Source organism: Mycteria americana (assembly GCF_035582795.1).
Source record: "Mycteria americana isolate JAX WOST 10 ecotype Jacksonville Zoo and Gardens chromosome Z unlocalized genomic scaffold, USCA_MyAme_1.0 Scaffold_18, whole genome shotgun sequence".
NCBI classification, from domain to species: domain Eukaryota; kingdom Metazoa; phylum Chordata; class Aves; order Ciconiiformes; family Ciconiidae; genus Mycteria; species Mycteria americana.
In genome coordinates, this window is record NW_027445436.1 from 13,991,554 (window position 1) to 14,004,643 (window position 13,090).

The window sequence follows — 13,090 nt, forward strand, 5'->3', positions numbered from 1 at the left end:
ATCTGTGCTCAGTTTTAAATAAAAGTCACCAAACTGCCCAACGTTGCTCATTTGAGACCTTCTCACCCCTGGATTCTCCAAGAGGCCAATCCCTTTCACAAGAGCAAATAATACCACAAATTCAGTTAGTATCTCTGATGTTCTTCCAAAATACAGTATGATTTAGAAGAAATCCTTGGAAGGAACATGGAAGTTCTTCACCTTTGGTTGCTTCAATAACTGATAGAAATTGACATTCATCCAGCAATCAGGAGTGAAGTGATTGCGCAGGAGCCTTGTAGCAGGCAGGCAGCATCTCATGTTGCCCAAGTGCAAGCAGAGTTAATTGGGCTGCAGATTAGGTAGCAGCACTTCTGATGGACAGATACTAATCCAGAGTCAGGGAGAACATAGCTGCTCAAAACTAAGCAACATAGCCAACACACCACAGCTTCTCTAAGCAGAAAACAAGGAGGGAAACAAAGCTGAAAGGACCTAAACCTACTCCTTGTTCCTATCTGCAAAGTGCCTGAAGCCAGCTTGGCTAGATGCAGGAGAACAGCAGCGTTTGACACAAATAAGGGGCACAAGATACAAGGTGACCTGTGTGTTGGGATGCTATTACATTGCTTTACTGCTCCCTCACACCCACCCCACATTTGCTACCAGCAGCCTATTCTCCAGTGCAGCATTATCTACAGAAATCCCAGCAAGCCACCGACACAAGGAAGCTTGAGGTTCCTGCACACAGAGTTAAACATTGAGCTCTATTATTCTCTGCTGCAAATAGCCCCACTGCCAGTGTTTTGGAGTGATTTTTCTCATTACAAAGGATACAGCAAATCAATTCTGAGAACTCCCCTTGGATACCAAGGAGGCACAAATCTGGTCTCTGCAGAAGAGGAGCGCATACCAACTAACAAAGTGCTCACTGGCTGATCCAAATGCCCTTTGCCAGAGGTAGTCCCAGAAAAATATTAGTTCTGTGAAACACCTCCACCTAAATATCTCAGAGTACTTTAGTCATCTGATTACAGCCTAGCTGCCTATGCTCTGGCCCTGGCCCAGCACCTAGAAATTAAATCAATACAGATATGAAATCAAATTGAGACAAAGAATTTTGATCTCTTGCCCTCAAATAAAGCTGTAGAGAGGGGCCAGGAATGAGTCCTGACTTTAGCACAGAAACTTTCACCATAGTGGTACCTACGTGCACAAAATGGGTCTTGTTTTCACAGGGCTGAAAGGCAACACTCCGTGCAGAGCATTTTCAATGTTTCTCCTATGAAACCCCCAAGTATAAGATCTACAAGATGGAACAGATGGAGAATACAAGTGCCCAGAAGTGTTTTTCCACTTGACCTCCCAGCTAGCCCTTCCTCAGAGGGCTTCCTAGGACCCACCTCTGCGCCAGGTGCCCACGCATGTAGCACTGAATGACAATTGCAGCTTGTTTCAACCTTTTGTACTTGACCCTCTGCAGCCAGCCCTGCACTGTCTTCTGAATCATGATTGTGGCAGCTCTGAACTTATCTGCTCGCAGTTTCTCCAGATATGCCACCTGGCCTGCACGGAAAAAGATCTTGGTACGTCCAAACCGGAACTTGTCTGGATCCTTTTCAAAAGCATAAAGGAAACTAAATTTAACTAAGGCAAACTTTTTTTTTTTTTCAGTCTATGTTGCTCAGTAGATACAGATTAAAAACCCACTTTGAATCAAATTTATCAGCTCAGCTCACATCTCTTCTTAACTGGGTGATGAAGGTATTATTAGACTCCAAACTACTTGAGCTTCCATATACCTGTTGAGGAATGCAGCACTAGGATTCAGTCTTAAGTTCCATATATTTATACAAATTTTGAATGTTTTTTGGTTGGTTGGGCTTTTTTAGTTGTTTTGGGTTTTTTTGTTTGTTTGTTAAGTTAAATAGAGCAATGCAACACCAGAGGACTTCAAGAAAAGATGTCTGTCTTGAAAAGATTAAGGCTTACAGCTGCAGAGCCATTTGCAGATAAGACAAACACTTGGTGCATAAGGAGAACAGCTTTTGCAGAGAGGAACCCAATTGAGTAAATTCCTCAAAATCCCACAAGGAAAACAAGGATCAAAAATTAAAACCTGGCAAAGATGCTGTGCACATTCTGGGCTCCTCAACAGCAAGACAACAGGAAGAAACCTTTGTGCGCACACTTGCAATTTAAAAATAATGCACGAGTGAGTAGTAAGGTTTTGGTAAGGGGGGTGGCAAAGACTTATTATTTGCTTATACATATAAGGGGAAAAAGTCCCAATCTATAGGATGCTTTTTCTACATATTAGTGGCTATTAAAAGTCTCCCACACATCAAGATAGGGCAATTATTGCATTTTTCTCTTACTCATTTGTGCAAAGAGACATTTAATGATGGGGTGACAGAACCAACTTTGACTAAGGTTCATGACGCTGTACACAGTATCCAAAGCTGGACCTCTAAAATGTGCTCCAGCTATGGCTAGCCAAAATGCAGGAGGGGTCGGAGGCATGAGTTTTCTGGAGATGGCCAATTGTTCACATACAGTTGGTGATAAGAAACTCTGGACTTCATCAGCGCTGAAATGGTATGTTCAGCTTGACTGCAATTAAGAGATCCCATGTCACGTTTGCTCTCGCTGCCTCCTTGCGAGGCTATCTCATTTTGGAAAAAGCCCCAGGCTGCCTAGGCTGAATAAGCACCTGCACAAGCAGCAGGTGAAGTAGGAGCAGAAAGACCAATTCAGATCATATCAAAGCCACGAGCTTCCATGATGTAAAAGTCATTGCCAAAGATTTGGTCCCAGCTCACCTTAATGAGGTCTTCCAACAGGGTCTGACAGATCTGCTTCTTGTCGTTCTTAGAGAGGTCTCTCTCTTTCATAAGAACACGATATCTATTGAAAAAGTCATGGTAGGACCATCTGAAAGCAAAGCATACACAGGATTAGTCTGCATGCTGGGCATTATTTCCTTAAAATAAAGTGTTTGGAGTCATAGACGAGTCAAAATATGAAACTCATATACCAAGGGATCTCTCACCACTACCCTCAGCACAGACTGAAGCCACCTGAAAGGAGCTAGGTCACACCTCAAACCTGACCCCCAGTCTCAGCCCTCCCCTGCCACTGAATGACCTTATCAGTGCATTTCTAGCCTGGAACAGAAAGGCCATAGATCACCTTGTTTTCACTCCATCTGATGTGCTTCCCAAGCTGCTGCATTTTACCAGTCAAATGCAACAACGCTGTTCCCTTCGGAAAGGATATGCTAATTTTGAAGAGATCATGGATCTCCCGATTTGGCCAAAATATTTTAAAAAAGCAATCTCGATAAGATGAAAGAGAATTAATCAAACAGAAACTCTTCCTTATTTTGCTTTTCCAAACTCTGTTGAGTGTTAATTTGAATCAATTCACTAATCACTCCATGTTGAGGTCTGTGGCCAAGACCCTTAAAACAAACACAAAATCTTTGGATTCCAAAAAGACTAAGCAGCCACTTGGAAGATGCCTCACTGTCACCAGCAGTAAAGTTTCCAAACACGCAACACTAATTGAAGGAATTAGAGCACTGTATCTTACTGCTAGGAAATATAATCTCCTGCTGCTGCTGTTAGATGTAGAGCCTGCAGACTGGATCCTGATGTTGTAGTAGTCACTTTAGCACTAGTATCAAGGCTTGCTGAAGTCTTAGGCCACAAGAACTTTCACCTAGATCCACCGACCATGCACTGAACTTTTACTTGGCTACATAAAGGAAGGCCCCTGAAACCAGTGCAAACCAGAAAGATAAGGAGGCTTCAACCTTATCTCTAAGATTGCAGCTTCTGCTAAGAGAAGAATCGGCCTGCCTAGAGACAATGAAAGGGCCCAATGAAGAATGGGAAGACCCCAGACCCAAATACTACTATTGGTCCGAACTGTCTCCTGAGGGGTGGGGAATTTAGATTGTAAGGGTATAATTACCCAGGGATTTCCTTGTTCTGGGTCCCTCTCCGGAGGCACCCAACTCGAGCTGTTTTCACCACTGTACCAATAAATTCATCTGGCGTACGTCGTATCAGAGACTCTGCTTCGGGAAACCTAGGGTCGAGCCAGAGGGGAGAGGAAGCGCCCAAGAGTGAGTGTGTGTGTGAGCGAGGAGTCGAAAAGGGGCACCCGTCAGCTCAGTGGAGCTGCCCGCTGCAAAGGGACCCAGGTCCTAGCAGTTAAAGTCTCAGGTGGTATGTGTGCAACTCCCTGAATGGTGTGTGAATGCTTGGGCAGCGGCTTCTCCTTTAACACTGAAATTGGTTCAGCATCTGCCAAGTTTCAGCCTTCTCCAAATTAACACAGTGAGTTATGGACCCCTCAAGACCCGAGTTTTTTAGTTAAAAACTAGGCATTTCCAGCACTGTCAAGTACAGCCATTATTATTTCAAAAAAATATGCGTAACAAACATCAAAGGAAGATGGGAGAGAATTGCAGAGATTTTGATTTCTGCCCTCACTCAATGAAACCATCTGTGAGTCTGACCCTCACCCACATGGATGTTCTGGTAGAGCACAGGAGCACCAAAATGAGAATACACACGCTGTACGAATAGCAGCCATACAGAAACCTCTCTTCTCAGCCCAGTAGCCCCATGCATGCCTTTATTTTTGTGTTATTACACCCAATTCTTCCTATTTTTCCACTTCCAGAGATTAAGAGAGGGGGGGGAAGAAAGGCAAAATAAATTGCAAAGGGCCAGAGCGATGCTTGTGACAGGTCCTTACACTTGGCCAGTTTGCAGTGGTGGGGCTTGGTGAGACATCACACCACCTGAGCAACTCCCACGCTCAAGGCTGCTGTCTCTATAAAATACTTCATCTCTAACCAAACTTCTTAAAGGCTGGAAGCTGGGATATTTGGCAAGATAGGCATACCAGAAATATAACACATTTCAAAATACACAACCAACACAGTTTCACATCAGTTCAGAAAATGCAGCAGGGGAGGAAAGCCAGTTTGATTAAAAGCAATACTCTAATTAAAAGAACACAGTAGAAGAAAATGTTTACAGTGAGAAGGAAGGGGGGGAAAGCAAAAAAAAAAAAAAAAAAAGACTGCTAAGTACTGGGAATTGCCACGCAATTCCTGCATGGACACATTGCACCCTGGACACCTTTTGCAAAGAATATGGAGAATGGCAAAAACTAGAGTCCCTAACGTTGTTCCTGAAGAAAAAGGTAAGATGGAGGGCTCCTGAAGACAGGAGCAAGAAGGAAATTGTGATGAGAGGATTTCCCATGCTCAGATTGCTCAGAGTAGCTCTGGAGTAGCCATATTTAGTGAACATTTCATCCTTATCTACATGGGCTAGTCCTGGGGCTGGACAGCCAAGGCTGCCCACCCTCAAATGACCAAAAGTACTGGATTACCGCTAAAAAAAAAATGGGGAGCTCTCTCTGGGGTGAGGTACAGCAAAACCGAACACAAAGATTATGCAAGACTACGGGCTTACGTCACGTAGGGTTTAAGCTTAAACTTGCATCCTCTCTGCTTTCTAAACACCTTGTTTTATAATTATATTTCCCATTTTGTACCTGCACCTTAATCCTTTTGCTTTGTGCAAATAAAACCCGTTTTCATTTTGAGCACGTCTGAGGCTTTACGCAGCTCCAAATCAAACCCAATAGGAGAAGCAGAGCACGCAGTGCCTGAGGCACACAGCCAAGCACGCGATGCTGGAGACCTCCTGCCTGGCTCAGGTTTTACTCAAGCCAGGGAGAGCTTGGGGGGGGGGAAGAGAAGGAGGGAGTATTCCCATTAACCTGCCAGAGTCAGTTTAGGGGCTGATATTAACTGCTGCTATTTGGAGGAAATCATCCTGCAGGTGCCACCCAGGCTCCTCCAGCAAAGAGCAGATGGCAAAGAGGCAACACGCATAACTGAGGCCACGGGTCCAAGCTGGGCAGAAAGCAGAAAAATCTATCATCTTCCTGCACCAAGGCAGAGATGGAGATCCCGCAGCTGCTTTCAAACAAGAGTCAGACACCTGCAGAAATTCCTTAAAAATATATCATAAGATCAGAGCCTGTTGCTTTCATTTCACACGGTGGTAAAAACTGATTTTCCACTTGCTTCCATTCAAGTCCATCTTTAATATAAATAACATAACTCACTTTTTAGGAGTCTCACATAAGACATTGGAAGTGGCAGGGAATATGCTCACTGAGTGCTGTTGGGGTGTTTTGCTGGGCTGGTGGCATCCGTAGTCCTCTATCCACATCTCCCAGAGGTTCACAGCCAAACGCTGTACCTCCACGGCACAACACCGCTTCACCCTTGCTGCAGGGAGGGCACTCTCACCATCCTTGCTGATTTAACAGGACATGACAGTCCCGAGATCACACTGCTTGTATTATTGTCCACAGAATATCAAGACAAAAGCTCTGGCATGCTGGGGCTCAGCTGGTCCATCAGGAGTTTTACTGGAATATTTGCAGTCCCAGTTCACAAGCAAAAGAAAGCTGCAGGGGTTCATAGGTGCTGTTACAGGATCCTCCCAAGCAAAAGGAACAATTAAAGCATTCAGGTTTAATGTAACATGCCTGATTAAACCACTTCAGGTTCAAAGCAGTATAAAATTAGCTTACAACTACGTGCTTCAAGAGAAACAAACATGATGCCCCAACCCTACAAGGGAGATATCTCTGGTGCAGAAATACTGAAGCTCAATGCTTTGGTTCATACATGCTTTTTTTTTCTTCTGTCTTCTGCACATGTGTCTTTCTTTTTAGGTTCAACATCTGCATCTTCAGCAGAGAAAAGGAAAAAGGAGAAAACTTATTTCCTTCCTGCTAGATCACAAAGCAATTACCAGCATGAGACAAAAGATGTGCCATGTTACCCCACAGCTTAGCAGGTCAGGAGAGATTATGGGAAGGTTATACCTCAGTTCAACTTGTTGACAGGTATTAAATTAAAACCAGACCTCAGTTTTTCAGGATGCTGCCACACAACACAGGCACGCTTCATTGCTAGGAGCTGGAAACCCCCAAGGGCCACTAAATAAATACAATTCCTTATAATTATCAAGTTATAAGATCCAGACAGGTGGAAAAGGTGAAGAGCTATAACCAGGAGAATTTTTGTACCTGCACAACTGAGAAAGAGGGAGGAGGCATGAAGGACTGGACAGATACTACTCAAACTTTCCCAAGGGGGGGGAATTCTTGGGGCTGAGATCAAGCACAACAGACCTTAAACATCAAAATTTTGCTTTGAAGTCAGCACAGGTCACTAAAAGGAAAAGGCAATAAAAGGAATGGAAGGACACAGGAAAAATAACTTATGCTGGTGAAAAAAAAACCTCCTTGGGCTTGAGCAGCAAGGACGATGCTCAAGGGCTCAGCCAGGAGCAGGAGACTTGGTCAACCCAGCAATTTCTTTGTGATCTACAGGAATTAGAGGAAATAAGCCATAAAACACACCACAAATTAAGCCTTGTATCTGTGGTTTAAAAAACAAGATTTGGATGCTTTACACAAAACTACAACTGGGTGCAAAGCAAAGGGGCTGCTCCTGCATGAAATCATGGGGCTACGAACCTAAGAGCAGCCCTCTAACAGCAATTAAAGGGAGGGCTCAGGTAAGAAACCAGGGGTGAAATTCTGACTCCTGAAGAAGTCTCCAAAAAGCATCTCTCCAAGCAGTCAGCAACTGCCCAAAATATCTCCAACCTATTGTTTTAGGGTGATTACAGCAAAGCACTAAATTAAGAGCTGAAAGGAAGAGTATAATAAGAGCTTGAAGCTTTTATGACAACCATAAAATGGTTTCTTTCAGTGGCCTAAAATTACTGAATGCAAAATCTTTCCATTAAGGGTAAATAAATTCATCGCCCCCCATCACCCAAGACCATCCCAGTGACCGTCTGCCGAGCAAACCTGGCTTCATATAAGAAATCCTGCCAGCACCAGGTGGTACTGTCCTCTGAAGGGATCAATATTTTAAGCAGTAAGGAGCTGGACTATACTGATCTTTCTATAGGAGCCAAAGCCTGTTCAGGGGCATGCAGGTTGAATATCTGAGCCAAGATTTGACATGAAATTATTTTAGAAACTGCAGTTCAGGGAGAAAATTTCTCTTGCTTTGTTTACTGCAGCAGAACAGATATGCTTTTCAATTACCTCTAAAACATGCAGGCTGGCATGGCTCAAAATTATCTGGAATATATTCAAAGAGCAGAACGAAGGGAAAAAAATCCCTCTATTTACATATTACCTTTGTTGGGAGTGGAGGGAGTGGGCAAAGAGAACTGCTGGTAGCCAAAGTAATTTATAGATTTTGTTTCCCTGAAATGACCGCAAGACAGCTAAAAGCACATTATTAAAAAATTATTGTATATCCAAGGATGCCCATGATACATTCCAGTTATGAATGTTTAATGTTTATAGAATTTAGCAGCTGTGATTTCATACTGAACTGACACAAAGATGCTGCATCTGACAGCCAGCTCCAGCGACCAGAGGAAGCAGACAAATGCCAAAAATACTTAAACAATAAATTTCATACATAACAACCACAATAAGAGTATTTTGGAGAGACTGCAATGACAAAGTTATTCAGAGCCACTGCATGGTGGGAGACTGTGGGATAACAGCTGGAGATGACTTAGAAATTAAACTTACATTCACACTTTTAGGTAAGGTACAGCATTGAAGAAGCTTCCCAGGTGGAATGCGGCTGACATGCAAGGCCATTCCATGGAAGTTCCCTAGGCCTGCAACCTTAGATGTTGGTAACACCAGGGGAACTTGGTGTGCTGACTCTAAGAAGGTACTGCTCGGAGGGTGGAGCGGTGTGGAGACGCCGCGGCCAGGCTCTGCAATTAAATGAGAACTCAAAGGTATTGTGTGTGACCAGTAAGCTGCACATTTGCTACCCTGGGCCAACAGCCTGCCATGTTTCTAACAAAATGCCATCCTTTTGGTGAACTTTGCTCATTATAACATCATTATAATACCAAAACACACCTCCATCCCAAAAGCTACCCGCCTCCAAGGTGCGACCACCCCTCACTGAGCTTGCGCTCTGAATTTCTCCTAGCCTATACCTTTAAAAGCGAAGCGAGAAAACTTTACACCAATCCTAAACAAAGGTATTTACAACTAGAGTCACTCAAGCTCCACCCGAAAGGTGAAAAATAGTATAAAATGGCTTAAGAGAAAGAGAATGTTAGGGAAGACACCATCGTGTACCACTCTGACCTCTGGGATCAGTCGATGGGCTGAGCCTCTCTTCCCCCCCATCGGGACGCCTTTGGGTAAGAGTTGAACACTTGGTTATACCAAGTGCCTCCCCGGGAAACTTAGAAATCTCTCTAGAGTCGCTTTGTCATCTTTAACGCATTTATAGCCGGCAGCGTCACTCATACTCTTGGTATTTGCACGTGCTTTGCAGACAGTGAATTTATCACCAGTAATCCAAAAAATCTGTGTGTCTGTTGCTCTAATAAACTGCACTCTTCATTAATGTGGCCGTGATAGTTCATGCAACACGACTAGACTGGGGGTGCAGTGCGTTTAAATTAACACTGTCACCTTTACTCTGATGAATGGCTGCATACATAGTCCTTAGAAAATAACCGTTGACCAAGTCTGAGACTAGGACTGGACTTAGCCGCACCTAGACTCCTCTCTGAGGAGGAGTTTAGAAAGCAAGGGGGTGTGGTCTGAACCTCGTGACTCAACCGGAGGGTTCCCACCCCCTCAGCCACTCCTCAGACTCCTACACGACAGTAACTCTTAACGCAACAGAGACGACTGCTGTTATACCACTGACTGGGAACCACCAGAACCAGCAAGTAGAAAAAAAATGTAGAGTTTTGACAAAACGCAAGTTAAAAACTTGTTTCAAAGAGTATTTTGTTATTAATGGAGATCTGCACCAATTAATTCTCTACAGACTAATCTTTATGTAGCCAGTTTCTATAAAGAAGACGAATGGTTTTATAATACAGAGACATGTTCCATGCTTTACCCACAGAAGCTGATGACAGATTTACTATCTACACATCTAAGATGGCCCATTCATCAAAATCATTTATGTACATACTAACAAATACATTTCTTAATTGCTGTGTAACATATCAACAAAATGATACATTTAAATTTACTTGAGATAGCGGCAAAGTGCAGCGTACCATGGAAGTGATAAAGCAAAGCCAACCGTACCCAAAGCAGGGAGCGTGAGGCTTCATCTTTCAGTGGGAATATATCATGTCTTATACGGGTTGAAGAACACTAAACACTATATTAAAACTTTTTTTTCTTAAAGGAACCAGGTAAAAAAAAAAAATTATCAAAGCCTCAAAACATTCAGTTCTTCAACCCATAAAGTAACCAAGATGGAGCAGCATGAAATAACAACAGAAGGTGGCTTTATGCAAAAACCTCTGACCCAAAGCCACACCACTCTCAGAAGTTACTCTTATGAAAGTATGCTGGAAAATATAAAGATCTAAATGCTACAGGAAGAAAATAAATGTTTTCTCCAGTTTCTGTAACAAAACTTCTCTCGAGAGAAAATATTTTGAAAATTCCCTCTTGCTCTAAAGGTAAATTGTTACACCCCAGTGAAACAAAACTCACAAAGATCAGGTTTTGCATGATTATTTTAAGTGGTTTAAATTTATAGCCTTCACACATGGTTTAAAATTGTCCTGGTTTTGGCTGGGATAGAGTTAATTTTCTTCCTAGTAGCTGGTGTAGGGCTGTGTTTTGGATTTTAGTATGAGAATAATATTGATAACACGCTGATGTTTTGGTTGTTGCTAAGCGGTGTTTACACTGGGCAAGGGCTTTTCAGCTTCCCCTGCTCTGCCAGGTGCACAAGAAGCTGGGAGGGGGCACAGCCAGGATAGTTGACCCAAACTGGCCAAAGGGCTATTCCATACCATATGATGTCATGCCCAGTATATAAACTGGGGGGAGTTGGCCAGGGGGGTAGCAGTCGCTGCTCAGGGACTGGCTGGGCGTTGGTCAGCAGGTGGTGAGCAGTTGTATAATTTCTTTTTCTCCCCCCTCCCATGGGTTTCATTCCTCTCTCTCTCTCTTGTTGTTTTCCTTCTCATTACAATTCATTACTATTATTTTGGTCCAATTATTAAACTGTTCTTATCTCAGCCCACGAGTTTTCTTACTTTTGCTCTTCTGATTCTCTCCCCCATCCCACCAGGGGGGGGAGGGTGAGCGAGCGGCTGTGTGGTGTTTAGTTGCTGACTGGGGCTAAACCACAACAGTCCTTTTTGGTGCCCAACGTGGGGCACAAAGGGTTTGAGATAATGACAGATTAACCAGAGCGTATTAAGGAATTTAGATCTGTTAGTAGCTGTGGGACGCGATATTGATCCATCTGTTCTTAGCATTGGTTTACCTGATCTGCACCATGCTCATTTTTTTGCTGTACACATTCAAGACCAGTGTTGGTTTTCGCAGTTTGCTGTGCTCTGCTATGATTAGTGATGTTTTGCCTGTGAGATTTGTTATTAAAACAGTGACCTTGGGTTTACTTTGGTATCTAAGTGCAGTACTGAAACCGTTACTGTATGTCGGGTACCACCTCATGGAGACAATTAGCAATTATACTTCTTTCTCTGAGAGGTTTTTTTATGGAGGAAATACAAAATGGCACCTTCGCTACCTTCTTCTACAATGTTTTCTCCTTCGTTACAATAACTTCTCAGTATCTTGAACATCCTTGGGTAGTTAAGATACATCTATTGGTATTGCTTGGGAATATTGTTTTGGTTTTGTCCAAGATTAGCAAGCAATTTAAGAATATCATCCAGAGATCTGCCCCAAGGCCGGATAGTTATGAGTGGCAGGGTGTGTGGGATAGCATGGGCAAATGCCTAGAACAGTGGGCACCTCCAGTGTTTTGGACCTTCACCCCTGAACAAGTGCAGGATCCTGAAAAATTAGTAGACTATTTGGAAAAAGTATGTTGTCACCCTGGCAATTCTAGGGAGATACAAACCACTGCAATGTGCTGGGGCCTGGCCCATGCCTACTGAGCCCTGCCCAACACTATTCAGAACCCCGAAGGGTCTGGTGACAAAATGACAAGCACTGCAGCTACTGCAGCCCCTCCTGCAACAGGCACTGCGGCTGCTCTGGACAACTCTGTTACAAGTATTGCAGTCAAACCAGCCCGCCCTGCAACAGATGATGCAGTTCAACCAGGGAACCAACCCGTGTCAGTATCAGTCACCCCTATACATAAAAAGAAATCCTGGAAGCAAAAGTCAGATCGTTTAGAAAGGGAAGATGAAAGAGCAGGGCCATCACAAGGAGAGGAAGAAGAAAAGGAAGAACTCATAAATGAGACGGAAACCACTTGATCCCTATCCTTGAGTGAGCTGCGAGATATGCGAAAAGATTTCAGCCATTGTCCAGGCAAGCATATTGTCACCTGGCTGCTCCGATGCTGGGATAGTGGGGCCAGTAGCCTGGAATTAGAGGGTAAGGAAGCCAAGCAGCTGGGATCCCTTTCTAGGGAAGGGGGCACTGACAAAGTGATTGGAAAAGGGGAACCAGCCCGCAGCCTCTGGAGGTGACTCCTGTCGGCTATGAAGGAAAGATATCCCTTCAAGGAAGATGTTGTATATCGCCCCGGGAAATGGACCACCATGGAGAAAGGTATCCAGTACCTGAGGGAATTAGCCATGCTGGAGGTGGTTTATGGTGACCTGGACGACGAGCAGTTATCCAAAGATCCAGATGAGGTCCAGCGCACACAACCCATGTGGCAGAAGTTGGTAGGGAACACACCATCATCGTGTGCCAACTCATTGGCAATACTGAACTGGAAAAACGGAGAGGGTCCAACAGCGGATGAAGAAGCTAGCCAGCTCCAGGAATACAAAGAAAGTATCTCTTCCTCCCTTGTCTCAGCTGTGGAGAAACTGTCCCGGGAGGTCCAGCAACTCAAAGAGGATAGGTCCTACCCCCCACCTGAACAGATAGGTATCTCAGCTATAAGGAATCAGCATTTTTCTAAAAAAAGAGAGACACAATACAGAGGTTACACACCATGGGGCACCCTATGGTTCTACCTGTGTGTCCACGG

General features: G+C 43.9%; 2 protein-coding genes across 2 annotated transcripts in view; both read right to left on the minus strand.

Annotated features, from left to right (window-relative positions):
* Nucleotides 1-13,090, minus strand: part of CZH18orf32 (chromosome Z C18orf32 homolog) — a 349,853-nt gene that overhangs the window by 221,905 nt on the left and 114,858 nt on the right. The window lies entirely within an intron of this gene.
* The window catches only part of MYO5B (myosin VB), a 143,149-nt gene that overhangs the window by 55,692 nt on the left and 74,367 nt on the right, over nucleotides 1-13,090 (minus strand). The window contains 2 exon segments of the mRNA XM_075488783.1: nucleotides 1,383-1,594; nucleotides 2,802-2,913. Coding sequence (XP_075344898.1) covers nucleotides 1,383-1,594; nucleotides 2,802-2,913 — 324 coding nt within the window.